Consider the following 26,245-nt stretch of genomic DNA (forward strand, 5'->3'; position numbering starts at 1 on the left):
AAGTAGGATGGGTCTTTAAGGCGTATTAAAACCGGGTGTGGTGGGTTGCCACCACAGGGGTGGAGATGTCCCACACAACTGGATTGACAGCAGTCCAGGGAGTTGGAAGACTCAGGTTCTCATCGTCCAACCCCCCTTCACTGACCAAAGCAATGAGGGAACTTCTGGCATCCTGTAAACGTCCAAAAGGTGGGAGGGAAATAGAGGCTCCTAACTTATAGAGCAAATCCCGTCCTAACAGAGGGGTTGGACAGGAAGGCATGATCAGAAAGGAATGGGTAAATGGGATTCCTTGAAAGGTGCAGGCCACCGAGCCCGTCTCTAACGGCCTGGAGAGGGTTCCCATGACCCCAACTACGGAGACTCTGGCAGGGTATAAAGGCCCTTTAAAGGAGGGGAGAACAGAGTAGGTAGCCCCCATGTCCACAAGGAGATGGGCTTACCCGCTACCGGCAGCTTGGCCCTGGGCTCGGCAAGGGTGATTGGGGTGTCCGAGTCCAGGCATCTTCAATCTTCGAGGATGCCAATCTTTCGAGGGCGTCTGCCCCCCACGGGGCTCTGCCGCCAGAGGAGGACCACCCCCTAGTGGACAGTCCACTTTCCAATGACCTCGCTTACCACAGCTGGGGCATGGTTTGGTCAGTTTGCGTGGTTGGTTGGGGCACTTCCATGCCCAGTGCCCTTCTTCGCCACAGCAAAAGCAAGGGCCCAGAGTTTCGAGTCGATCTTCAGGGACACCCCACAATCCTCATGAGCCTGTCGCAGAGCAGCTGTTAGGGCGCGAGTCTGTTCCGCCATTCAGGCAGCTGACCTCCTCTCACTCTCAACCTCTCGGGCATGAAAAACCTTAAATGCCATATCTACCAGGTAGGTCTCCTAGAGGAGTCTGGGTACCATCCTCAACTTTTTTAAGCTTGCGCCTGATGTCAGGAGCCGACTGGGTTATAAAATGCATGGCCAGGAGAGGGGAACCCTACACTGAGGCCAGGTCAATCTTAGTAAAAGTCCCTAGGGTTTCTTTTAGGTGCTTGAGGAATTCTGATGGGTTTCCATCAGGCCTCTGGGTAATCTCTCTAAGCTTATCATAATTGATGGCCTTTTGGGCGGTTGAGTTCATACCCGCCAACAAGTAGCGAACCATGAGATCCCAGCTCGCCTCACCCTCGGGAGAATTATAATCCCACAGGGGTTCCTGTAGAGAAACCGCCTCCCTGCCCATAGGTTCCTGTTCTTCTGTGGTGTGGGCCTCGTTGGCACAGTGCTGTGCCGCCACTGCAACACGGTCATATTCCTCCTGCGTTAGAGTGGATTGGAGGACTACATGTACATCATGCCAGGTGAGCTTGTAAGCTCAAGTGAGATATTTAAACCGTTTAGCGAACATTACAGGGTTGGAGGAAAAGGACCCCAGTTGCTGTTCCACTTGGGACAAGTCTGCCAGGGAAAAGCGAACCTGCACCACCCTTCAGCCCCACTTTTGAGGGCTGGTTCCCCACCTCCCTCAGAGAGCCAGCACATGAGCCTGAGAACACTGTGACTTAGAGCGGGTTACAAGAGGGCTAGACCATTTGGACACCAGCCGCGGCGAGTAGGATGGTGGTGTGGTGGGTTTGAAGGAAGGGATGGAGGAGGCGACACTGGCAATGGGGGATACAACCTGGGAATTGATGCAGAACTTGAAGGCAGGGGACCAGGATATGGGGGAGTTTTATCCGTGTTTTACGAAGTGGAGTTGGCACCTGTGGAGCAAGACAGCGGCGCGACCAGAAGAGAAGGGGTACAAGATGGCAGAGAGACCGGAAGGGAAGGGGAACAAGATGGTGGAGAGACTGGAAGAAAAGGGGGAACAAGATGGCGAAGAGACCAGAAGAGAAGGGGAACAAGATGGCGGAGAGACTGGAAGAGAAGGGGAACAACATGGTGGAGAGACTGGAAGAGAAGGGGAACAACATGGCAGAGAGAGGAGGAGGGGTCAGGACATGAACATTGAGGAAGGGAGCTGGCCCCCGCAGTGGGCCTGGAGGAGCAGGAAGGCAGGTAGCCAAGATCCTCCGCCGAGTCTGTCAGAGAAGAGCCTCCCAGTAATAGGAGTGGTAGAGATCGGCAGTCCTTGGCAGAGGCCTGGGCCAACAAAACGTGGGAAGGAGTACACTTAACACACAGATCTGGGCGGGCGCACCAAGTCCAAAAAGCCTGCACATATGGGATTTCACCCCACTTTCCGCTCCGGTGGCAATAATTAGTCAAGTCGGTGAGGAGGCAAAAATCGAAGGTTCTCTCAGGGGGCCAGCAAGATTGGTTGTTCAAGGGACACTGAGGCCAGGCCTGAGAGAAAAGGAAGACCAGCTTCCGTTTGTGAACTTCCCGGGACAAATATAGAGTAGCCAAATTAGAAATGAGACACCACAATGGGGTCTGGGCTTCCGCTTTTGAGGGCTGGTTCCCCATGTCTGCGTCACTTCCCCAACTAACGCCGCTGAGAGGAGCGCCCAGCGTCCCAAGTGTGCCAAGTCAGGGGAGACGGCCTGGGAGCCTGGGTGAGGGACGTCTCCCACACCGCAGGGCCAGCGGCAGGCCATTTGCCTGCAGAGGGTGGGCCGGATGCCCAGGGGCCGGATGCCCCAACTTGGACGTAGCTATGATTTTGAACGGACCAGGAGAAAACGAGTTAGGGAGGGAAACAGACCAGGGGAAACTGAGGGACTCACCGGAAAATAGTCCACACAGCGGAGAGCAGGCTGAGGTTCCGGGTCAGGAAAGGAGGGGGCAGGGCCACCAGTGGCTGGTCAGGGCCCCACGCTCACGCTCCTTCTGCAGTTTTTTGGCACCAAATGTAAGATGAATTCTAACTGAAATAAGCAGGCAACGAGAGGCAACAAAGGGCCAGGCAGTTTATTTGAGCGCAATCCCGGGCGAGGTTCACCAGTCTGCACAGACACAGGCCAGAGAAGTCATGCCCAGCAAGGCAGGTGGGGAGTTTTTATAAGCACAGGGAAGGGAGGGGGAGATGGGCCACGCCAGGGGTATGGGGGAATTTTTATTGGCCCAGGGTCGGGTGATGGACAGCCAGAGGTCTCCTTCCAGATGGAGGGAGTCTGCATCCGGCGTTTGTTGGCACGTCAGGGGACTGGAATCTAGGAAGAGCTGTCCATTCCTTCCTTATATGGCACAGAGCTGTTTGGTGCTGCCTTTGTTCAGTTTGCACTGTCCTCGCTTTCCTCCCTCCGGTGCTTCCAGCCTTACACTTACCACAATAGTATAGAATAATTAACTCCTTTACTCTGATAATAAAATAAAAATTTTGGTCTCTGGTATATTTAAGTTTTACCCATTGTGGAGTAATTACGGACCTCTAAAATAAAATTAAACTACAGAGAAGCCAAATGTAAGAATCAGCTTGTTTGTGGTGAGCAGTGTCATTCACCACCCCTCTGGGAGATCACCTTTAATATTTTCCTCAGAAAAGAATTAAATAAAGGTGTAGCCTGCAGGTGGCACTTTAGTCCACCAATCGAAATCCTGTGCTCAGTCTTTTCTTGGCAGCTGGAAGTAAAGCAGCAGGGATGTAATTAGCGTTGCCTCTCAGTGGGATGATGAGGTCCAGCTGTGTCTTGGACTTTGGGCTACTGTGAAAAATCCTCATTGAACCTTGCCAGCTTCCTGTTGGAATGTGGCAGCTCCCCAAACCTCTATCCTGTTAGTAGAAATGAAGTATCGTACAGAGGGAGCAATGAGGCTTGCCTGAATGTGGTGTGTGCTTTTCTGAAAGTGACCTTGTTGATAAGTGTTTCATGGAAATTAAAAGTTAATTGATTATAAACAGTGAACTGGTTGATGATCAGAAAGAATTAGGGACACTTTTTTTGGTTTCTGAGACTCTCTTGGAGCACAGTAAAATGAGTCTTGTTCATTTCTCATGTAACACAATAAGAGATTTGGGACTTTTTGAATTAGGATATTAATTGTCCAAATCACCCAAGGTAATATTTTTAAGCAAAAATAAATGCAAAAGAGGAAGTTAAATATGTATCTGAGTAACTATACGTTTAATAATTTAGTGAAGGTAGTTTTGATGCCGGGGTTCTTGTTCACAAAGCTGAAGAATGAGCTTCACAAACACTCAAGGTAGAAGAGCAAAGGGGAGGGTTTTGTTTAGAGATAAAGTGAAAGGAAAGAGCTCCCGGCTCATGCCAGGAGGGGACAAGAGAGCCCTGCGTGGCGTATTGTGTATGGAATTTATAGGCAGTTGAGGATTTTGGGGAATTGAGGGCTTAGGATGTGGGCTTGTCCCACCTGCCCAGCCCTCAAGGTGGGCTGGGTTGTTGTCTGTTTGCTAGGGCTGTTTACAGTGAAGTCACAGGTTATGCTGAGATACCCTTGTGGAACACTCAAACATTCCAGGCCAAGTTGCTCCTGGCCTTTTGACCTTTAACTGATCTCACTGAAGATGTCTATATTCCTAGTCTGGTATCTTTACCCTAGACAATTAGTGTGACCTTGACTTTGCATAATGCTGAACAGAGAGTTGCGATAGGGACTTTACACTGTTATATTGCTTTGACTGTAAATATCTTGCCTTGCTTTTTCCAGAGGCCCTCACCCTACTCTGTGTAAGCTCAAGGTCCCTGTCTCATTCCCCCCTCTATAGATAGAGACCCTAGCTGCCGCTAGGGAAAGGGGGCGACAACCGCTCTGGCTGCTTCATGCTGAAAGGGGGCATGGTAAGGAGTGCAGTTAGGTCTCCATCACCGGTCAGTTGAGAGGACCTCAGAAGATGGGCACTTCTATTCCAGGTTCCATTTCTATGACTATTTGCAGTTTTATGGCTTCTAGGCAAGTTAGAACAAATTGTGTTATTAGGTTAAGTAGTAACATCTGGAGTTGGATTTCCATTCTGGAAGGACAAACTTGATGAGATTAAGACTGCATGGCTGAATATGAGGACTAGAAATAGTGAAACTTCAATTGAAATGATGGGAGAAAACTAAAACATCTGGAAAATCATAGCCAGATATTTTGAAGAAACTAGAATTCTGGATCTAGTCTACATTCCAATGATTAGTATTAGGATTTAGTCTAGATAAAGCTGCATTATTGAAACAATACTTTTCTCTAAAATCATCCTCATTTTTATTACAAGTAACCAGATTAAGAAAATAATTAACACTTGGCTTGACTATTTGCATAAGTGCAGCAAGAAGAGCAATTGATTACATAGGCTCTTTTAAATGTGTTTTGCTGGAACTTTTTATAAGGAAATTCAGATTGGACTTTAAAAGGCCTCCTGAGGCCAGAAAGGCAAGCCAGACTTGCCATCAGGTTTTGCCTGCAGTACCTGTAGATTTGGGTGAATTCCTCTCTTTTTGAAGGCTCCAAGACAGCCTGAGGTTCCTGCACCTGCCAGGAAGTGACCTTCCTTACTCACCTGGTAAGGCTGCTGGGAACCCTGTAAGCAAGGTACCAGGACAGTTCTTCCAAGGGGCTTTGTTAGCTTTATAAAGTTAACCTTAGTTCCTTAAAGCTGTCTGTTCATATCTGAGTTTACACACATGTCTTTCAGGTATAACATTCCAGTCAAAGACATGGTGATATAACCAGTGTTTTTAATTGGTCCTCTTAGAAGGAAAGCAGGTTCTTATTGAACTTATGCAAATAAACATACTGCCATGAAATATAAAAATAGTCACTGAGAGTTTTTAAATCCTGGAGGAATCAGGTATAGAGAAAGATAAAGTTTCAATTCTGCTTATAAAGATAGTCATTTACTAAACTGTTGTCAGCTTAAGAGAAAAAACTTAAAACACTTTATCAGCAACATTTGAAACAAAAAGCCACAAAGTCATCTTCCTTAGTTTACTTAATCCTATGTAACCAATACCTGCTCTGCTGAAATCTAGTTCTTTACTAGTTTAGGAGTAATAAAACAATGACTATAAATGACAAAAGACTTACAAATGACAATGGTGAAAGATCTGATGAGAGCTTACCATACAAGACAGTTGACATAGGAAATTTGAATATTTCTGTGACACAGGACATTCAGTAACAAAGTTTAGCATCATTCCCTTTGACAGTGCTTTCCAGGTAATTAAGCAGGTAATTATATATCAGATAAATGAGCCAAATTGGCCAAATAGCTTTCCTCCATGAGAAAAAATTCCTCTGACCTGTTCCAGGGGTCCTCTCAAAAATATCAGAGTTAACTAGAGGTAAAAGCACCTTTTTAAATTTAATTTTGGGAAGTTGTCAGAAGAAAGTTTCTTTGGCACTTGCTTAAATAGATTACAGGTTGCCATGAAGCAGTACTTACCCATTTTACCAGAATGACAACAAAATACCTGAAAGGCAAATACAGAAAGAAGGTTACAGTTGTTAGCAAAGTTTAGCTTTTAGTCCTTTTAATATTAAGATCTCATTTTAAATACTCAGACAACTCATGGAGACTTTAAGCATGAGAAACTGCTTTGATAAAACAATTAGAGAACCATTTGCAGCCTTTCAACATTAAGACCAGACTAACAGTTTAAGGAAACTTTTGTCTTTTTAACTGAAAACAAAATTCTAATTTTGCTGTGTACTTGATATTGAGACTCATTTGCTTTAATTTTAGGTAGCATGACCATATCAATTCTTCCACAAACTTTCTACAACTTCCTTACTCTGTCTAAGCCCATGGTCCCTGTCTCAGTTTTATTTTGTTCTTTTTATTGACATGACTCATCTTTTAACGCATAGCATATGTATGACAGGGAGAGACAGATGGCCTGCACTTTGAACCTACAAATCCTGTTAGTCACTCAGCTCCTTTTCAAGTTCACATATATAAAAAGGAGGCTTTGGCAAAATTACTGAACTCAGTTGCTTTATTTCTGTCACCTCTTTTCACATGTGCACTACAGAAATTATTTACATGGTTAATCTGTGGAGTTGGCACGGAGTGGGTGCATGTAGAATGCCCTACTCCCTCCCACTACCCTACTTTGCAGGGGAGAAATATTGCTAAAGGGCTTTGATTCCGTAGACCTAGAAGACTTCCCTGGCGTGGGGGAATCGAGCTGATGCACATGTGAATCAGCAGCATTTCTTCTTGCCTGATATGAAAGCAGACCTCTCAGGCACATTTCCTTAGGTTCACATCCATATTCAGTTCAAATTTAGAAGTCCAGCAGAACAACAACAAAAAAAGGTAGGCTAAAGGAATGGAGTATCTTGTCAGTGTTCCTCCTAGGTTCTAAAGCAGAATTTATAAGCTGCTCATTTGTGGGTCTTTCTTGGATGGGAAATTATACCTAAGCTGGAGAGGGACTTGCCCACTTGCACAATACTAACTCCCATTAAAACGTCAAAAGGCAGAACATTCCAAAGAGAAAAATGCACCAAAAAAAAACAATCTACAAAATAGACTTCAAAGGCCGGTTAAGTGTCAGTGGTACTGAGGAAAAAGAAAATTTAAGTTGAGGGAGGAAAATATAAAAGATTAAGTAGTAAGAATAAACAAAATGTATTTGCTTAGAGGTTTTGCTAAAGGAAAGGTAAAAATTTGTGGCTAAGTACGTTTCTATTTCTGTTTTATGTTCATTTAGCTGAAATAGAATTTTTTAAGTCACTGCATTCTAGAAATCATGTACTACCCAGCAGGATCTGGGGGGCAAAAAATGAAGATAAAGAGAAGTCTCCAGGCAGTGTTGACATTACTGCTACCACATGAGCACTGGTAAAAACTTGGTAACACCTGAAAAACAATTTAAGTGGGCTCATTTGAAATGTTTAAACCTATTTGATTGTCAATGGTTTTTTTAGAGAGAGATTCAGAAGCATTAGTACTACCAAAGTTCTTCCTTAGAGGCATCTTTGTCACCAACCAGTTTAATCTTAAAGGACCAAGTTTTTGCTTATTTCTAGAGGACATTTGATTCCATTTCTTTTCTGGTAGTGGGCATTAAGTCCGTAGTGACATTCTGTCAAATCCTTACATTTAAATTGTTAAGAGACCATGATCTTAAAATACTGAAGAGTGGTCTGTTCATTTCCATGGTGGGTTAAGCTTCAGATACAGTGTTCATATTTTAATCAATAGAAATCTCTGGTCACTCTTGGTCCACAATGATATTTTATGTACTCCCACTGCCTTTAAGCTAATATGCACTGGTATGACTACTGTCAGTTTTCTTTAAAAAATTTTCTTGAAGTTGATTTAGTTTATTTCATGCTTAATCATTCAATTCAATATAATTTGAATCAAAAACAAAAAAGGTTTCATAGAACTTGAAAATCTCAATCTAAAATAATTATGGATTAGAATTAATAAATGAAATCAGTACAGTTGCAGGATGCAAAATCAGTACACATAAATCTGTTGCATTTGTTTACACAAATAAAGTATAAGAGAAATTAACAAAACAATTCTGTTTACAAATGCATCAAAAAGAATAAAATTCTATAATAAATTTAACCAAAGAAGTTAAAGACCTATACTCCGAAAGTTGTAAGACACTGATAAAAGAAATTGAAGATGACACAAATAGATGGAAAGATATTCCATGCTAATGGATAAGAAGATTTAATATTGTTAAAATGTCTATACTACCCAAAGCAATATACAAATTAAATGCAATCCTGAACGAAATTCAAATGGTATTTCTCCCAGAACTAGAACAAAGAACCCTAAAATTTATATGGAACCACAAAGGACCCCAAATAAAGTGATTTTGAGAAAGAAGAACAAAAATGGAGGCATTATGCTCCCAAAAATGGAGACATTAAAACAGTATGGTATTGGCATAAAAACAAACACATAGATCAGTGGGATAGGATAGAGATCCCACAAATAAGTCCATGTATATGCAGTCAAGTAATTTATAACAAAGAAGCCAAGAATATATAATGAGGAAAGGACAGTCTCTTCAATAAATGGTGTTGGGAAACTGGACAGCCACATGCAAAAGAGTAAAACTGGATCATTATCTTATACGAAACAGAAGAATTTGCTCAAAATGGATCAAAGACTTGAACATAAGATCTGAAACCACAGAACGCCTAGAAGCAAACACAGGTGATAAGCTCCTTGACAAAGGTCTTGATGATCTTTTTTTTTTTTTAGTCTAACACTGAAAACAAAAGCAGTAAAAGCAAAAATAAGCATGTGAAACTATATTAAACTAAAAAATTTCTGCACAACAAACTTATCAACAAAATGAAAAGGCAACCTATTGAGTGGGAGAAAATAATTTTAAATCATATTTATCTGATAAGGGACTACTATCCAAAATATACAATTAACTCATACTACTCAGCAGAAAAAAACATAATCTGATTTAAAAATGAGCAGAAGATATGAATAAACATTTTCCCAAAGAAGACAGACAGATGGCTAACAAGTACATAAAAAGATGCTTAGCATCATTAATCATCAGGGAAATTCAGATAAAAACCAGCATGTTCTCATCTCAAATCTGTTAGAATGCTATTATAAAAAAGAAGTAACAAGTGTTGGGGAGATAAGGAGAAAAGAGAACCCTCAGTACTGCTAGTGGGAATGTAAATTGGGGCAACCACTAGAGAAAACAGTATGGGAGTTCCTCAAAAAATTAAAAATAGAATTAGCACACAATACGGCAGTTTTACTTCTGGGTATTTATCTGAAGAAAACAAAAATGCTAATTTGGAAATATAAATATGTTCCTATGTTTGTTGAGGAATTATTTATAATAGGCAAGATATGGAAACAATGTAAATGTCCATTAATGAATGAATGGATAATAGAATTGTAGTGTACATATACAATGGAATATTACTCCACCATAAAAAAAGAATGAAATCTTGCCATTTGCTACAATATGGAGGGACCTCAAAGACATTATGGGAAGTGAAGTAAATCAGACAGAGAAAGAGATATTCCATACAATTTCACTTATATGTGGAATCCAAAAGCAAAACAAAACAAAACAAAAACTTAGAACTAATTAGTGGGTGCAAGAGGCAAGGAGTGAGGGAGGGTGGGAGAAATGGGTGAACTGTTTTTTAATTTAAACAGATTATATAAAAATATTTTTTACAAATATGAAATACTAAAGGGCTAAGATTAGCTAAAATAGTGACACAGATGAAGAATAGCATAGGGGCCTTTCTCTAGCATAAACTTTCTCTAGCATAAACCTATAGTCAATTAGGTGTAGTATTATATTCATTCATACAAAGACAAGTTGAACAGCAAATCAGAATAAAGAGTTAAGAACCAGCTCCTATGTATATGAAAACTTAATTCATGGTGGAGATGGCTTGCTGATCAGTAAATAAAGGATAGAGTGCTTAATAAATGGTACTGGAATTGGTTATCTGTATGAATAATATAAAGTTGAATCTCTAACTTAAATAATTTGGGAGGATCAGTTCAAGAGGAAAATATTTGAATGAGAAACAAAAGCTGAAATATTTGTATAAAAACATTTAGGAGAGTATAGCCTCAAAATTTTAAAGAAATTTTTTAAAGAGGACAAAGCATGAACCATAAAGAACATCACTGATAAATTCATTTACTTTAAAATTAAGACTTTTATAAAAGGAAAGCATTAAAAAAGAGGACCAAAGCTACAAATTGAGAGAAAATATTTCTGACAGATAAAACTAGCAAAAGAATATTTTTCTAAAATGTAAAACTTGTGATGATTAAAAATCATAACAAGGCAAATATAACACAAGAGGAAATGGGAAAAAAATACTCAAAGACATTTCAATGAACACGAACCACCTACTAAATAATCACCAATAAAATAAAAATTTCATCAACCTTAAGTGCAAATGCTAAGCACAATGAAATAATAGTTCGAATCTACCAGATTGGAAAAGTTATGATATCTGTTAGTATCAAGTGCTGATGAAGGTGCAGAAAAATGGAAACTTTTTATATAGACTGCCTGGTAGGAATATAAATTATTTCAACCACTTTGGAGCAATATTTGGCATTATTCAGTAAAGTTGAAGAGGTATATACTCTATGACAAAAATTTTACTTCTAGGTGTATGTATCTTTCAAAATTTACTGCCAGTGTCAACCAAAAGCAAGTTCAAAGTGTCATTGCTTGTAGCAAAAAAACTGAAAATACCTAAATATTGTCAATACCAGAATGAATAAGTGTATCGGTCTAATCATTTGATGGGATGATATACACTTGTTAAAATGAGCTAATTGAAGTTGTGTATCAACATAGATGAAATTCTTAATCATAATGTTGAGCTAAAAAATTGCAAAAGAATACATACAGAATTACTGCATTATGTACAGTGCAAAACTACCATGTTATTTAGCTTCTCATAGTTACATAGTAACACTGTTAAAATTAGTAAGAGAATAATAAATGCATAATATACATTGGTAGTTATGGAACCAGACATGAGTCCTTGGTCTAAGAGTTCAAGAATGGGTGCAGAAAAGGCCTGAGCATTAGGAGTTCATTTGGAGATTTAAAGAAAAGAGAGAGTAGGGGTCTGGAGAGTTGGGATGTGGGCAAAACCAAAGGGGGTCATGCCTAAGGAACAATAAGGAGCCTTTTTTATATGAAGATAAATATTCAGTAATTGAGATTAGATTTTAAAGGGAACAGGTAAGAGTCTTCCGTGTCCTGGACCTGAGCAGTTAGAACTTCTGCTCTGGCTTTAATTGGTGCCACAGGTCTAACAAGATCCTATTGGGCTACCCATGAAGTTTTTCTTTCACTACCCTGGCCTTTATCAAATCAACCACATCTGGATCCTCCAGACCTTCATGGGGCCCTTTGCGCCTCTCCGTTCAGTTGTAGCCTACTTCTGTGCTCTTGTTTCAGCCTCCCCCAGATCTGCTAAAGCATGAGTAGCCTCACTTATGGGTTGCCCTATATGGGAGGCAAGAATAATAATCACTAGGGACCCAAAGAGATGGGGGAGCTATAAGGAGCACCACATTTCTCATTCGCATGGTAAAGAACTCATTGCACCCCAGAGGTCCATATTATAGACATTTTCAGGCGCGACTCTTGTAATACCTGTTGGGCCTCTGCATAATAAATCACTCTGATTAGGCCAAACTGCCTGATGGCTACTGTCAGCCAATCCAGAAGCACCTAATTCCCTGAGGTGTGACAGACACTTAGCAACTGCTTGGAGGGAAGGGTGAGTTGTCAGGGTAGCCAGTCTACCCATTTCAGAACCTGACATAACAATGTTTTCCACCCACATATTCCAAAGACACAAAAGCCATGTAGGCAGAGGTTTCAACAGCTTCTGCTGAAACCGGATGCTCATGTCCACCAGCTCATCCTGGGTATAGGGGCAGAGCATGGAGTACTCCACAACCTGGGGAAGGGGCTGCTCCTCCCCCTGAGGAGCCCATGGTTGCATTTTTATTTTATTAATTATAATTGGTGGGCCTTTAATTTGGGTGGGGCTGGTGCATCACGCAGTGGCTTTGGCAACAGTTTGGCCCCTGGCCCCATCCCCTCATTCTTCCCTGGTATCTCCTCCACCATGTCCAGGGTTGAAGTCACCGCTCATTCCTCCCCCTCCCACATGGCCTCTTGTATCATAGATTCTCTTGCTGCCTCCTCCCTCACTTCTAATGTGTCTTCTAGTAGTGTAGACTTCTTCTCAATAACAGTCTCTTTCTTTAGGGTGTCCCATAGATCATTGCCCAGGTCCTCCCAGCAATGCTGAAGTGTGTCTCTCTCCTTGATAAACCTTTACAGAATCTTGAGAAATAAACATCCCTCAGTCCTGGCTGCCATATAGCCACCCAGGGCCTCTAAACAGTCTTCTATCTCAAAGAGGGCAAATTCCACAGCTTCCAGAGTCTCCACCCCTCCCCAAGGGATTCATGAAGGAGAAACATTTAGGAAGTCTTGGAAAGGCAAAGTTAGAGACATCACTGAGGAAGATAGAAGAAGCTAGGAAAATAAAAATGGATGTTCTCAGTGTTTTATCATTTATAGTCCATGAACTAAATTGGGAATATGATTTAAAGCACACACTCTTTCATCCTTTTCCCCACAAAGAGCTGTAGCTGAGTAAGGAGATGCAGAGCATTGTGTCATCTGAATAGTTTGGAGAGTATGTATTTATTAGCCTGTCACTTCAGCTGTGTACAAAGATAACTGTAACATAGAGGTTGTCCCTCCAGGATGTCACACTGTTACCACTATGAATCTTTTTGATGGAAATCAGAACTTCTGAGTCATATGGCATTTGCTTGTCTAACATTTTCTTTTAAGGCGAACACGTTTTTCATTACATTCATAAGGTAAGTCTTGAAATTACTTGTTTTGTAAATGTGTCACTGATAATTCATATCACCCAGGTGTACACTGAAAACAAAATCTAGTTGAACATTAGGTTCCATGCCTGCTCTCTGGCACTACTCAGTAGTAAAGTGTATTCTGAATTCTTGTGTACTGCCTCACTGTGTTTTGAGGGTTATGGAATGATCTGGGGCAGGGGTGGCATTGAGCACAGGGGACAAAAATGTAGTGAAGACTTACCTGTGTGCCAGAGAATTTATAGTCACTATCTCATTTTATCTTAATAGTTTGATGCAGGTGGTCTTATGCCCATGCTGTACTTAAAGGACCTGACTTGGATTAAATAGCTTTACTGGTGTCATAGAATTGGAAAACAGAATTCTGGACTCATACATATGTAATTTTTAGTTTATCCCATGCTGAAGCCTGTTGTTCCTCTTCTTCTTCACCTTTCTTTTCCTCCTTCTCTGATTCCTTTCTTACTTTGTTTTTCTTTTCTGTGTATGAAACCAATCAAAATCAGCTAATAGTCTCTGCTAATCCTAGGAATCAGCAGAGAGAAGAAAAATATACTTGAGACTTCTTCAAGTTCTAATTGAAATGATTTACTGACATATGTGATTGTTCATTATCTATTATGCTACTCTGTTTATGCCTCACTAAGCTATGATTTTGTTTTTATTACCATGCAGCAACTATGTTGAAATGTAATTAGCAATTTTAGTTACTAATTATCAAATCAGTAGTAATCATTAGTTGGTTGGGTTTTCATGCTGCAGATGATCCAGTATTCTCTTAAATGCTTTAACACATAAATTCCATTTGATTCTGTTTACATTAATAAAACTATAGTGTAGGGGAAAGGCCTGCACTTTGACTTTGTTATAAAACAAAATTCAACTAAGTAAATGTGAAAGCTCTTACTGGCTTTGTTTGATGATTCACATACCGGGCAGCATCCTCTCTAGCAAACAGAAAGGAGGTCTGTCAAGAGCTGTATAAAATGGAAGCCTCATAGGCAGAAGGAGGCAGGACAAGAAGTTATTCTAGCAAAGAGCTGACTGTTCCAGGCAAGGTCACCTTCCTTTGGGGGGAAAGCAGGGGGTCTGTCAGGCAGATCACCTCACTAAACTGGCCAGGTAATCCAGATTGACTGGTTGAGGTTACATTTCTGTGAGAGGCTGAAACTGCAGTTAGGTTAGGTATTACAAGTCTTGGTTTGGTGATGCAGGCTTAGCACAAATGACTCCATTTGGGGCCTGTTTTCTCTTTTTGAACAACTTCAACAATCATGAATTCAAATTATTAGTGGTGCCACAGTGGGCTAGTTACCTAGCTTTTGGGGGCCTCAGTTTCTCCATCTGTAAAATTGGGGGATCATGGTAATATCTGTTAAAGAATAATTGTTTGAAAAATGGTAAAATCATGACTCATATGAATATAAAATGAACATGTGCCAAAGGTTTTACTTATTCATTAATTATTGAGGAAACCAGAAAGATGTTACAAGTTTAAGGGTGAATTCAAAATACCACAGAGATATAAGTAATCAGGAATGTTTAAATTAATTTGCAGATAGGTGCAGTTGTTGGCTTTTCCCACAAGTGGGTGGCAGGCAAGGGCCAGGGGGTAGGGTCAAGTGTCTCTGTACTGTAAGAATTCATTTGATGTCTATGGTCAAGAATGGTTTTCCATTTTAATCACTTATCTACAATTTTAAAAACTGTAAAAATCTCAAAGCCAGTGAAAGGCATAAATCTACTGGAATTAGATAACCAGGAAGAGTGTATCCTAGAAAGTACTTAGTTTACCATCGAAGAATGCCACCAATCTTTTTTGGTCCATTTCAAAGCCTTTCACATTTTTTTCCCCTAAATATCTAATTTTGGAGGTTACTGAGAAGTTTATAGCAAAATCATATAACATACACACACATGTTTAATTAATATGTTAATGATTAACACATGAAATGAAAGCTTGTAGCAATTCATTCTGACTTATAGAATGTTAAAGAAAGAATGACTCATGACATTTGTTACAGAATGCTGAGGCCGACTTTATTCAGGGAGACTACTATAATGAGGTTTTAAAGTAGGGGAGAGAGATCCGGCTCAATTCTGATGAATACAGCAAAGACAAGTGGAGATTTATAGTTAAGAAGCAGGGTAGAAGTCAGTGATGGAAAATTACTAAGAGGAAATGACAGGGGTAAGGGGGTTCTGTCTAAACTGGCTAAACAGGATTATCGCTGAGGGCAGGCCACGGTGGGAAGATTTTAGATGGAGGTTAAAGAATTTCATTAGATACCAAGAGTGGTCAGATTCCAAGGATGGAGGGTGAGGAACTTTTTCAGACATCAAGGGCTTTCAGACATTAGTTTTCTCTCAACTAAGCAACAGGATTCTTGCTATAACTGGACTAAATAGGCCAAGGACAGAGCCCAAGGACAAGTTCCAGCCAAAAAGAGAATGCATGGGCGCCTGACTGCACTTTGGTTAAGGAGAGTCTTTGTCAAACATCCAAATTTAGGGTGATCTGTTTATAGACTGTTTGCTGATTGAATGTAAAATCTATGGCTAAAAGTGAGTCTTACAATTATGAATTATCCTATAGAGGATATTATAGTAAATTACCAAAAATAAAGCACAACATTACTGTGTTTTCTAAGCAGTCACGAAAAATGTTAAAAAGCTCATTAGATTTTTGACAACTCTGTCTTTTGCATGAAGAAATTGACAACTTAGACTTATTAGGCTTTGCCATTTGTTTTTAATAATCAAGAACTTTATTCCTTTTGACTATGAATTTGAATAGAAAAAAAGAAATTTGTCCTCAAAATAAAGGCTCACACTCCTCTGACTAAAATTCCCGAAAGTAACAGATGTGACACTGCTGCTGCGCTATGTCTCCTAAAAAATGAACTTAGCCTGGCTGGGGACCTGAGGGAGGAATGCACTGAGTACAATAAAGGCTCTGGGCTGGGACTATTTCTGAGGAGTAAGGGGTTTCATTCAATTATTCAGTTATTATTTGGTCAGGGCAATTTCTGTTTAACCTTTCATCCCCCCAGACCCATTCTCTGACCTTCTCTGCCCTCAGTGGAGTCCTGGGGGGTTGATTCCCATGGACTTCAGCACCTTTGCCCCCTTTCCCCCTGATTTCCTGTAGGGTTTGGTCAGTTGAAAATAGAGATTTCTCCCCTCCCTTTTCCATGCCATAAATACTGCTATTAGCATTAAACAGACAAGGAGAAACTGAGGCATAGAGAACATCAATGACTTGCACCAGGTGTATCTGACTTAGAACAGCATGTTATTAGTGACCATGCTGTATTTTGTGACGGACTTAAGATTCATACTACCTTTTAAAAGTATAGTTTCTTTTTCTTTGCATGATGTATCTTTCATAAATAGTCCTACACTCCTATCATAAATTATTTTGTATTTCCAGAGTGAGGGTCAGGTGTGTGCTGTCATACCTTTGTCTTTGACTGCATAAATCATCTCATTTTGTCCTATTTACAATGCTTCAAGTTACAAAGGAACAGATGAGGTCCCCAGCATTCTAGGTCTGATCTCAAGTAGGTGTAAACCAGGAGAGGACAATTAGCCTCTCTTTGCAGATGAGGAAACTGGGGCTGCGGCAGGTAAGGGAAACTGCCCTCGGGCACAGAGTACTTAAGTAGGTACCTGGAAAGCATGCTCGGGTCTCAGCTCTTCCAGAGCCCAAGTTCGGTTCATTTTGAGCTTTGCATTCCTGGAGGCATTTTTGCTTTGTCATGAGCGCACTTTTAATGAAGGAGAACTTTGCCAAATGGAAAGCAGATAATGAGATATTTGGGATGCTTTGCAGTAAATAAATCTCTTTCAGAATTCTCATCTTCTCCCACTCAAACTGCTAAAGCCATAGCAGTAACAATTACCTCAGCCTGATTGCAGCCACGTGGGAGTGAACTCTCTTAATTCTATTGCTCAGTGTAGACACTGGAGACCAACAAAACTTTCCTTTAGTTTGCTGAGCCATGGGTCAGAAATTGAATCTATCAGCTATTGGCTCTCTCCATCAGCCTTCTCTCGCCCCTCCTGTTGTAGCTGTGTCTTGAACACCACTACTTGAGGGGAGAAACAGCTTAAAATTGGGTGAACATTAAAAATATCAGAAATGTCTGTGTCAACCTGTTTCCTGAATAGAGGAGACTTAGAGCACCATTTGACCACAGCTGCCTGAGACCTGAGGAGGGCCTGTTTTTTAATAAAAGGTAATCTTAACATTTTTCCCTGGGAATTTCCAAATATCCCTTGTGGAACAGAGGCTGGAACAGAAATGTGGCTATTACTGTATGATAGACAGCTGGATTTGAAGCCAGAGCCTCACACTGATATTCAAGAAGAATACACATGTCTACTCATGCTGGGTGTTGAGAGGATCTGAGGGGTATGAAGACAAGTGAGTCTCAGCATCTATTACGGGACAGGAAAGGTAGGCTGTAATAATCTGTGATGCGAGGGGAAACGTACCACTTACTGCCTGCCTGCTGTAGACCAGGCAGTGTGTTGAGCACTTTCTGTAAGGACATGGCAAAATGGAGTATGACCCCATTTCTAGGGGGAGAAACCAAGACTCAGAACAAGGCATCCTTGGCTAACAGCTCTTTGTTAATGTAGTTGGGATTCAAAGTCAGGTGGTTCTAGTGGCAGACTTATGTTTTTCCCCCACATTTTGTTGTTAGTTAGGGAGGATACCTTTGATGTTAATGGTTTAACTTATCAGGTACCCATCCCTTCATGGGATTTTAAGGGTTAGGGAGTTAGCTTGTCAAGTTGCCTAATCTTTTGAGATGATCATTTTGGACCTGGGGATATTTTTAAGAATCTGGGCAAATCAAATAGTTTTCAGCTTTTTAAATGGATTGTGCAAAACAGAAAACCTCACCCATTTCTTGTGCATTTCTGTTTGTGGGCTGAAGCTTATGGATGGTGTTTGATGGGGGTTAGATATCATTTGGCTACATTACATGGTAACAGATAATGGTTTTGAATTTTGACTTGGCTACTTTAAAATGGTTGTATCAGCTCAGCAGGAGTCAACAGTTTGATGGGCTACCGAACAGCCAGTCTCCAGCAAAGTCTCTACGATGGGGGAATGGTCAGAGCTGAAATACTGTGTTCAGTTCCGGGCAATGCATGTTAAGACAAATATAAAGCAATTAGGACACATTCAGGAGAAACTGGATAGGAATGGGGAAGTGAAATCTGGATGTTTGGAGGAATAGGGCTGTGCAGTGAAGAGAAGATCTGAAGGGCTGAGATAGCAGTGTTCACCAAGCAGGGCTGTCTTATGGAAGAAGAATCTAGGTTTTTTTCTCTGTGGCCCCAAGGGATGTAACTAGACGCAACAGGCTCTGGGGAAGTAGATTTGTCCTTACACAGAAGAATTTGCTGTTATACCTACCCAAATCTATTGAGTTGTTACTGTTTAGAAAGCGGAGACCTGAAGGTGTTAGAATATGGGTCAGGTACTTGGTAGAGCCACTGTAGAGGAAATGCAAGGGTACCGCGGGGATTGGATTTCACAAGCAGCGAAGACCTTCCCAACCCTGAGCACTTCAGTAGCTGCTGGACTGTCCTTCCCAGCTGTGTTTCCTCCTTGGTCACCAGTGGTGGGCTTGGCTTGTGGGGGACAGACGGGTGGATGGATGGATGACAGGGGATGGGAAAAGTCCACGAAGGCAGAGCAGATACTTGGACCATTCTGATTTGATCTGCCGTTTCTCTCTGCCTTGCCTACACCTCACTTTCTCGCCTTAGACTGGGCACCCGGGGGTCTTTGGCTATAACTGTAATTCATGATGCTCAACTTAGCACACTGTTTCATGCATTGTCAGATATGAGTGTGACTTGACAATGATTTTATCAAGTGTCAAATCAGATACCAAGTCTTGCTGGCCTCCAGCAGTAAGACAGTCTAACTTGGCTGCCTGTGCAAACTCTAGCTTCAGGTTTGTAAAACTTGTGGCTGCCTCCCCACTCTGGGGGAAGACTGAACCTGAGTTCTTTTCCAAATTTCAAAGAGATGGAAATTTCTGGACACCCAAGAGACAGAGAGAGAACTAATCAAAGGGTTTCACAAACACTTACCTGAAAGTAGCTTTAAAAATTACCCATATACTGGCTACACTGCTGCCAGCTCAGAGTCAAGTAGGAATCTTCAGCCGTTTTGAGCCTCTTTTTTATTCCTTTTTGCCACTTAAAGACTGAGTGTGATTGAGAGAATGTTTTTGCTCGTAGCTGACAACTGAAGTCTTGGAGAGTCAACCAGAAGTATCCCAGCAACAAGAGTGGGAGTTTAGCCATTTTGTTGTTGTCCTCAGGGCAGACACTGTGGGCTCACAGCAACATGTAGTCCCAGTGACCTCAATTGTCACACACAGCAGCAGGTTTCTCTCTCATCCATACAGAGCAATAAACAGCAGGGAAGTATGATTTATGGACCAACAGGCATTTTAAGCATGGGTTATGTGGGTACTTCAGTTCCCTCCTTACTGAGGCTACACTGCCTGTCCTTCAGAGGGGACGCCAAGACCTTGGTAGAGCCCATTAATTACATTTAAGCCCATGAATTGATGTCAGAGGTATTAGGTTCATGGAGATTTTCAAAATCCTACTAAATGGGTTTAGAGGTAGCTGTTGCTCAGCTCCAGTTAGTCCTTTGGGCCAGGGTTTTTCCTAGGCCCCAGTAATCATCCAAATTAGCTTCAGGAGGCTTGTTTCTTTTGCTTACAATGTATACATAGCAGCTAAGTCCCCAAGGGGAAGGGATCCTCTATAGTTGTGAGTTTGACCCCAATCTGTGGGCTCCTTTATAATTAAACTCTGATTACTCTGCAGTTACTTGAACTCCACTCCTCTGTACTCAGTTTTCGACACTACTAATTTGCAGTAGATATATATATCTTGTGTTCTTAACACATTGCTTCACAGAGGGCCATCAATCCAGGAAGACCTAGTCTGCTGCACATTTATGAGGGAGTTGAGTATTTTTTTTGGTGCTTTCTCACCATCAACCTCAGCCTACCTCCCCACCAGACATCATTCCTGCTTCACCCTATCTCCACAGCTCCTGTCCCATAAAACGTGGCCCACTCCTCAGCCTGTTTTCCCCTTGTCCTGCTGAACCAGTGGCTGATGGTGGTTTAAGTGAAGGCAGCACTTCTCCTGAGGCTATTTATATTTCAACAAAAATCCTTGGAGATTACATATTTGAAGTACTGAATCTCTATGATTAAATTTTAAGCAGTGGAAAGCAACAGCATTAGATGGAGATGATGGGCATTGGGTCCATTACACAGGACATGGGACTAACACGACTCTCACTTTGGTTCAGATACATGGTTATCACGATAGGACAGTGATAAATTTTCACATGCCATTTCTGGACTGGTGTGGGGGAAAATGAAAGAGGCAACTGGTCGGGGCATTGTTTGGCCTAGGGAGAAAGAAGATCCAGTACTTGGGCAATTTATTTATTTTAACTTTTGTTTGTTGGGGGTGGGAGAGCAGGTAGGGGAGCTCATACAGAGTGCAAGGAGCTGTGGAGAATGCAGAGAAAAGGAATCATGGCCTCACTTTCAGAAAGGTTCCTACCCTGTGTTTTGGGGAATAAGACACTTTCATTAATAGACTAGTCATTAATAGACAAGCCTGAAAAGCAGAATATAAAAAGAGTTATCGTCGAGGAAAACTAACAAGCTATGAAAATGTGTGAGGTCCGTTCTCCCTAGAGTATCTATCTGGAAAAGCTTCTTGTTGAAAGTGGGGTTTTAGTTGAACTCAAATTGTACTTTGGAAATGTGCACTTTTGAAAAGGAAGGACTTGAATAGGGACATGAGTGCTCTCTTTGGGGGAGGGAAGTTTGGCAGAGTTGAGTGGGGGCCAGGAGGTGAGTTGTACTCATCTGGAAGATTCAACAGTTTATAATAAATATAATAAATATAAATATAATATAAATATTATTATACCAGGACCATCTCTGTCTCTCTGGGAACCTGGAATCTTCTGCATTACTCCTTTAAAATTGCTCAGGACAGCAAAGCTTCAAGACAGAGGACTCTCTCCCCCATCCTGGTGTCGCCTTGTGACATCTATAAAATAGATGGACCTGAGGACACATGCAGACCCTTCAGCCCTCTGAAGATTCCCCTCACAGGGCCTTCAATCATGACCCAGGCGCATGGCTTCCATGCACCAGCTAATTCCAGATTTTGTCATGTGCACTCAGTGAGTTTGTCATGGTGTCATGTGAAATGTGGTATCCAGGCATCTTTCACACAGAAGGCTGATCAACATAGGAGCTTGGATACTGCTGCTGCTTGAAAAGGCTGATGGATGCCTTTGGTGCTTACATGAAACCTCATTTACAAAACTCTGGAGATATGGGTGTAGATGATAAATACAGATAGATAGTTAGATCATAGATAGATAGATACAGGTGACAGGTAGCTCATACATAATAGATAATAGATGATAAAATTTAATTAAAGAACATTCCAGGAAAGATTTGGAAAACAGCCTTTATTGCACATGTTTATATTGTCATGTGATGTTGGACTGAATGCTGGGCCTTCCTTCCTTTTTCCTGCCACTAGCATTCTGTCTGCCACTGTCCCTGTGGTCCTTTCTTCTCCTGGAAGTGACAAAACAAATCAGGCAGAAAAGAGAGAGACCAGAAGGATACAACTCTGCTAGTTAGAGTCACCCTTCACCTTTGTCTTAAAGCTCAGAGCCATGCACACCACAGTGAGCTTGTTTCCAGATCAGCTACAGCAAAAAGAAGGTTCCGGAACATGTCCAGACCTCTTGGGACCTCATTTCCATGTGTCTCCCTCACCACTTTCCCCTTTCTCCTGAGGGCTATGTCCACAGTCAGGATGAGATCCCAGCTTAGGCTGAAGGCTCTGAGACCTCAAACCTCTGGTGCTGCTGGGCCCCCTGTCCTCTCTTCCAACCACTGCTGGCTCTTGAGGTTGTGTGGCGCTCTGCTTAGAAGAGCTTCCTGGAGAATTTCCTCTTAAGTTGAGGTCGTGGAGACAGTGAGAAAACAGTCAAAACACCCACACCCCCTGTAAGCAAAGGGAGGTCGATCCCCAGGAAGCACTGGCGATGCCACAAGCTGACACAGCTGCAGAGCCTCAGATAACCCAGGACAGCCCTACAGGCCCTTCCCTGAGACTCCTCTGGGCCCTCGTGATGTAGGCAGAAGACTATGCCAACATCAGGCCTTACTTCTCCCGAGAGGAGGCCACACCACTTTCCAGGAGGTTCTGGCTTGAATCTCAGTTGCTGTGTGGAGATTCACTTCTTAGTGAGAAAGACACTGTTTAGGTAAAGAGGAAAGGTCCTCTGTTAGCCATTGGAAATTTTCAGAACTTCCTGGGGACACTGGAAACCTCAGGGTAAATTCCGTACAAGCCATGACTTTATGAAATGCCCAGGCAAGAAGCCGGGGGGGCCTGGGTATCCCCACTCCAGTTGTTCCCTGAGTGGACAAAGCCACCACCTCTCCCCGACAAGGGCAGGAACCCGCATGGAAGAGACAGTGCTGGCTTCGAGAAGGCACAGCTCCCTCAGCGGCCCCAGCCCCTTCTTACTTCCTGTCATTTGGAGAATGGAACACACAGCCTGGACACTGGCTCAAGGCCCCTCTCGTGCTGAGGTCTTCGTGTGTGGACTGCTCCTCCTCGTTCTCTTCTTGTTGCTTGTCTTCCTCCTCCGCTTCCTCCTGGGCACCCTCTGCCATCACCCTGCCTGTCAGCTGAGCCATGGTGAGGTGGAAGACACGGCAGCTGAAGCGCTCGCTGACCCTGTACTGCACCTGCTCCTGGAGGCTCCCCAAGGTGGAGAAGACGCGGCAGTAGGCCAGGCACCGGAAGCCGGTGTCCATGGTCACCAGCCAGTCAGGGCTCTTGCTCTGGGTCCCGCCTCGATGTCAGAGGACCCTGGTGGGTTACCTGAGTCTTCCCTTTCTTCATGCTCTTCCTCGTCCTCACTGGGCTCGCTGTGAGACAGGAGGCTTCTGGTGGACACATCAGAGGGAGGAGTACCTACCCACACGATGTCAGGAAGGGTCGCCTCTTCCATCCTCGGCTGCTTGTCTAGTGAGTCTGAGCCTTCCTCTCTGTCTCCCAGCAGACAGCCACCCTCTTTTTCACTTGTACCCGCATGTAGTAGATTTTCATGCCCCTTTCCTCTTTGTTTAGACACAGAGAGGACACACACGTCTTATGGGACGAAGGGGACGAGAGGGAGATGTGTTGTGAGGGGGGGTCAGTCTCTCCTCATTCCTGAACCTCTGCTGGGTGTGCTAGAGGCAGGGGACTGTCTCGTACTCTCCAGATTCCTGGGAAGGGAAATTAGAAATATCAGAAGGTGCCTGGAGTACATGGGAAGCTGAGAGAACAAGCATGAATTCTTGTGGCATTGGGGAAAGGATTGTGGGGTGGCCGGTCGTGTGCTGCTCACATTACGGGGTGGCGTCTCTGGCAGCATCAGGGCCTCTTCGCTGGCATGGGTATGGATGCCGGACATGTGTGTCTGTACACAGGTTGTGGAGTGTGGCAGCTTGTGTGTGGGGTTGGTGGTGTGTCTAAGAGGAAGAGGCAATGGTCTCAGTGGTGTGTGATTGGTGGCCTGTGGGCTGTGATGAAGGACACAGCCCTGTGGTTCGCATGTGGGGTGTGTGCCAAGAATGGATATGTGTGGAGCATGGCTGTCTGCATGCGGCAGGTAGGCCTTGGCCACCACCCTGCTCCAGGGCTGAGGCCTGTGCTGGGGACTCTGACCTTCTCTGGACTCAAAGGCAACGGCAGAGCTGACACAGCTCCTCTCAAGGGACTCCTCTGGTCCCTTTACTCCCACCTCAAGCCCAGACCGTTCTGCCCTGTTACCTAAGCTTCCCCATCATGGCTGCAAGGGGGGTCGGCGTCCCCCACACTGAGTCATGCCCTTGCACCCCTGAGCTCCTCCACAGAGCCCCCATCACCTCTATTTGGCGCATGGTTTGTGCTCACAAGAAATTATGCAACATGTAACTTTTCCTGATTATGTGGCATGGTTTGTATTCATTCACTCATTCATTCACTGAACATGGTCAGTGAGCAGCTATTATGTATTAGGGGCTAGTCCACTGTTCTTGGCCCTGGTAAATGCTGAACATGTATAGCAAATACATAATATGTCAGGTGGTGGCAAGTGTGTAAATGTTGCTAGATTTAGCAAACAAAAATATAGTATACCGAGTGAAATAAGAATGTCAGATAAACCTCGAATAATTTTTTAGTGTCAGTATTCCCAAGCACTATTGGTGTTTTACTTACTTTTAGTGTGGGTATGTCCCATACAATAATTGGGGCATACTCACACTAAAAAATTTTTGTGGCTTATCTGAAATTCAAATATAACTGGACATCCTGTATTTTATCTGACAACCCCGATAAGGGTTGATGGATCTGTTTTATTGTGGTTTGTGCAAGCTGGGTCTGGGATTACTAGACTGTGTTGTGAGTAAGGTAGGGGTGACATATGAGTGGTTTTTATAAACATACTGAGAGGAAGTCAGGGGTAGCTGTGTGTGCAAGAGATGAGCGGACATAGAGAGTGCATGTGTATATATATCTCATTTCCAGAGTTTGGTGCAGGGAGATAGGACTATGAGAACCTAGGATAGGAGGGATGTGTGAACAGATCTGTGTGCTCTGTGTATGGTTAAATAAAGAAGTCGTGTGGAGATGTGCAATTATTTTCTGTATCAGTATGTATATAGGTGTATGAGTGACTGCCACACAGAACACCTTTAAGGAGAATTCTGTATACACTCTTCATGCACTGAGAATGTCCCAGGTCCAGGCCTGGTCACAGGAAACTTACCACACAGGCTTCACGTCTGGTGGGCACTTCAGCCCCATCCTCCCCACTGCCACCCAGCACAGGCATACGGAGACAAAAATACCCTGAAGTATAAGGGGCTGGGCCAATCACTGCCTTCTCCATCCTATCCCAGCTGCTGCCTACCGTCCCGGCCTCCATTGCCAGGGCTCATCCTACAGTCTTCAGGGCCCAGGCTTCTAGGAAGCTGCCAGGTTCTAATGTGGGGCCGTCTCCAGCTGGATCTCTGGGGTGGGCTCCCTTCTGCCCCACCTCCTACATGTGACCACCCCCTTTCTCAAGCCAAGTTCCTTGTTTGCATTTAATGCATGCAGTCACCACGTGGCCTGGGAGGTCGAGTACGGCCCTGACATTTCTCACTCATCCCCATCTCTCTGGTCCCAGGCTCCAGAAAGCCCTCCCCTTCCCTGATCTCTGGAGTTCAAAAACTCCCATGGATCAACTGTTAAATTTTTCCTGCTGCAGGAATATTATCACCACACTTTCAAGGTGATGCCATCCCTGGACAATCTTACGAACAGACATTTCACCACTCAAGAGTTTTCAGCAAGGCTTTGAACTTTCTGGGCCTCTCTTTCCTCTTTGGAAAAAGGGACAGTCACACCCCCCACCCAGTGACTCCAGGGAAACAGCAAATAAAAATAATAAGAGAGCGTAGGGAAGAGAGGCTGCCCCTCTGCCTCTGGGTGAGCAGGCCCCAGCGAGCTATGGCTGTGGCAGAACTCCAGGCCCCCGCAGCCCTGGGAGAGACATCCCACGTCACACGGGGCTCACTTCCACCTCTAGAGGCACTTGGCCTCTCTGTGCCATGTCTCAAGGCAGCAGCACTCAGCACAGACACGGTGGCCTCAGCCAACACCAGGTCTCCTGCTGCCAACCGCCCAGGTGACACAGTCCCTCTATCCCTGCTCCCCAGCGGAGGCTCGGGTGACAGCAGCCTGGACACCCCAGATGGGCTGCTGGCACCTACCCCCTTCCTTCTTGCTGGTTTCCTGGGACTCTTTGTTTTCCAGATGTTTTCTCCTCTGTCACCGTTTCAT

The 26,245-nt window shown here is 43.2% G+C and overlaps 1 protein-coding gene across 1 annotated transcript; it reads right to left on the reverse strand.

Annotated features, from left to right (window-relative positions):
• Positions 1-533: 533 nt before the first annotated feature.
• LOC108400405 (protein FAM170A) lies at positions 534-26,245 on the reverse strand. Its single transcript, XM_073222183.1, is given in 5 exon segments — positions 534-22,638; positions 22,913-23,231; positions 23,234-23,438; positions 23,441-23,661; positions 26,176-26,245. Coding segments are annotated over 5 exon segments (837 nt in total). The 3' UTR covers positions 534-22,616.

The sequence above is a fragment of the Manis javanica genome, chromosome 14, assembly GCF_040802235.1.
Source record: "Manis javanica isolate MJ-LG chromosome 14, MJ_LKY, whole genome shotgun sequence".
NCBI lineage: Eukaryota > Metazoa > Chordata > Mammalia > Pholidota > Manidae > Manis > Manis javanica.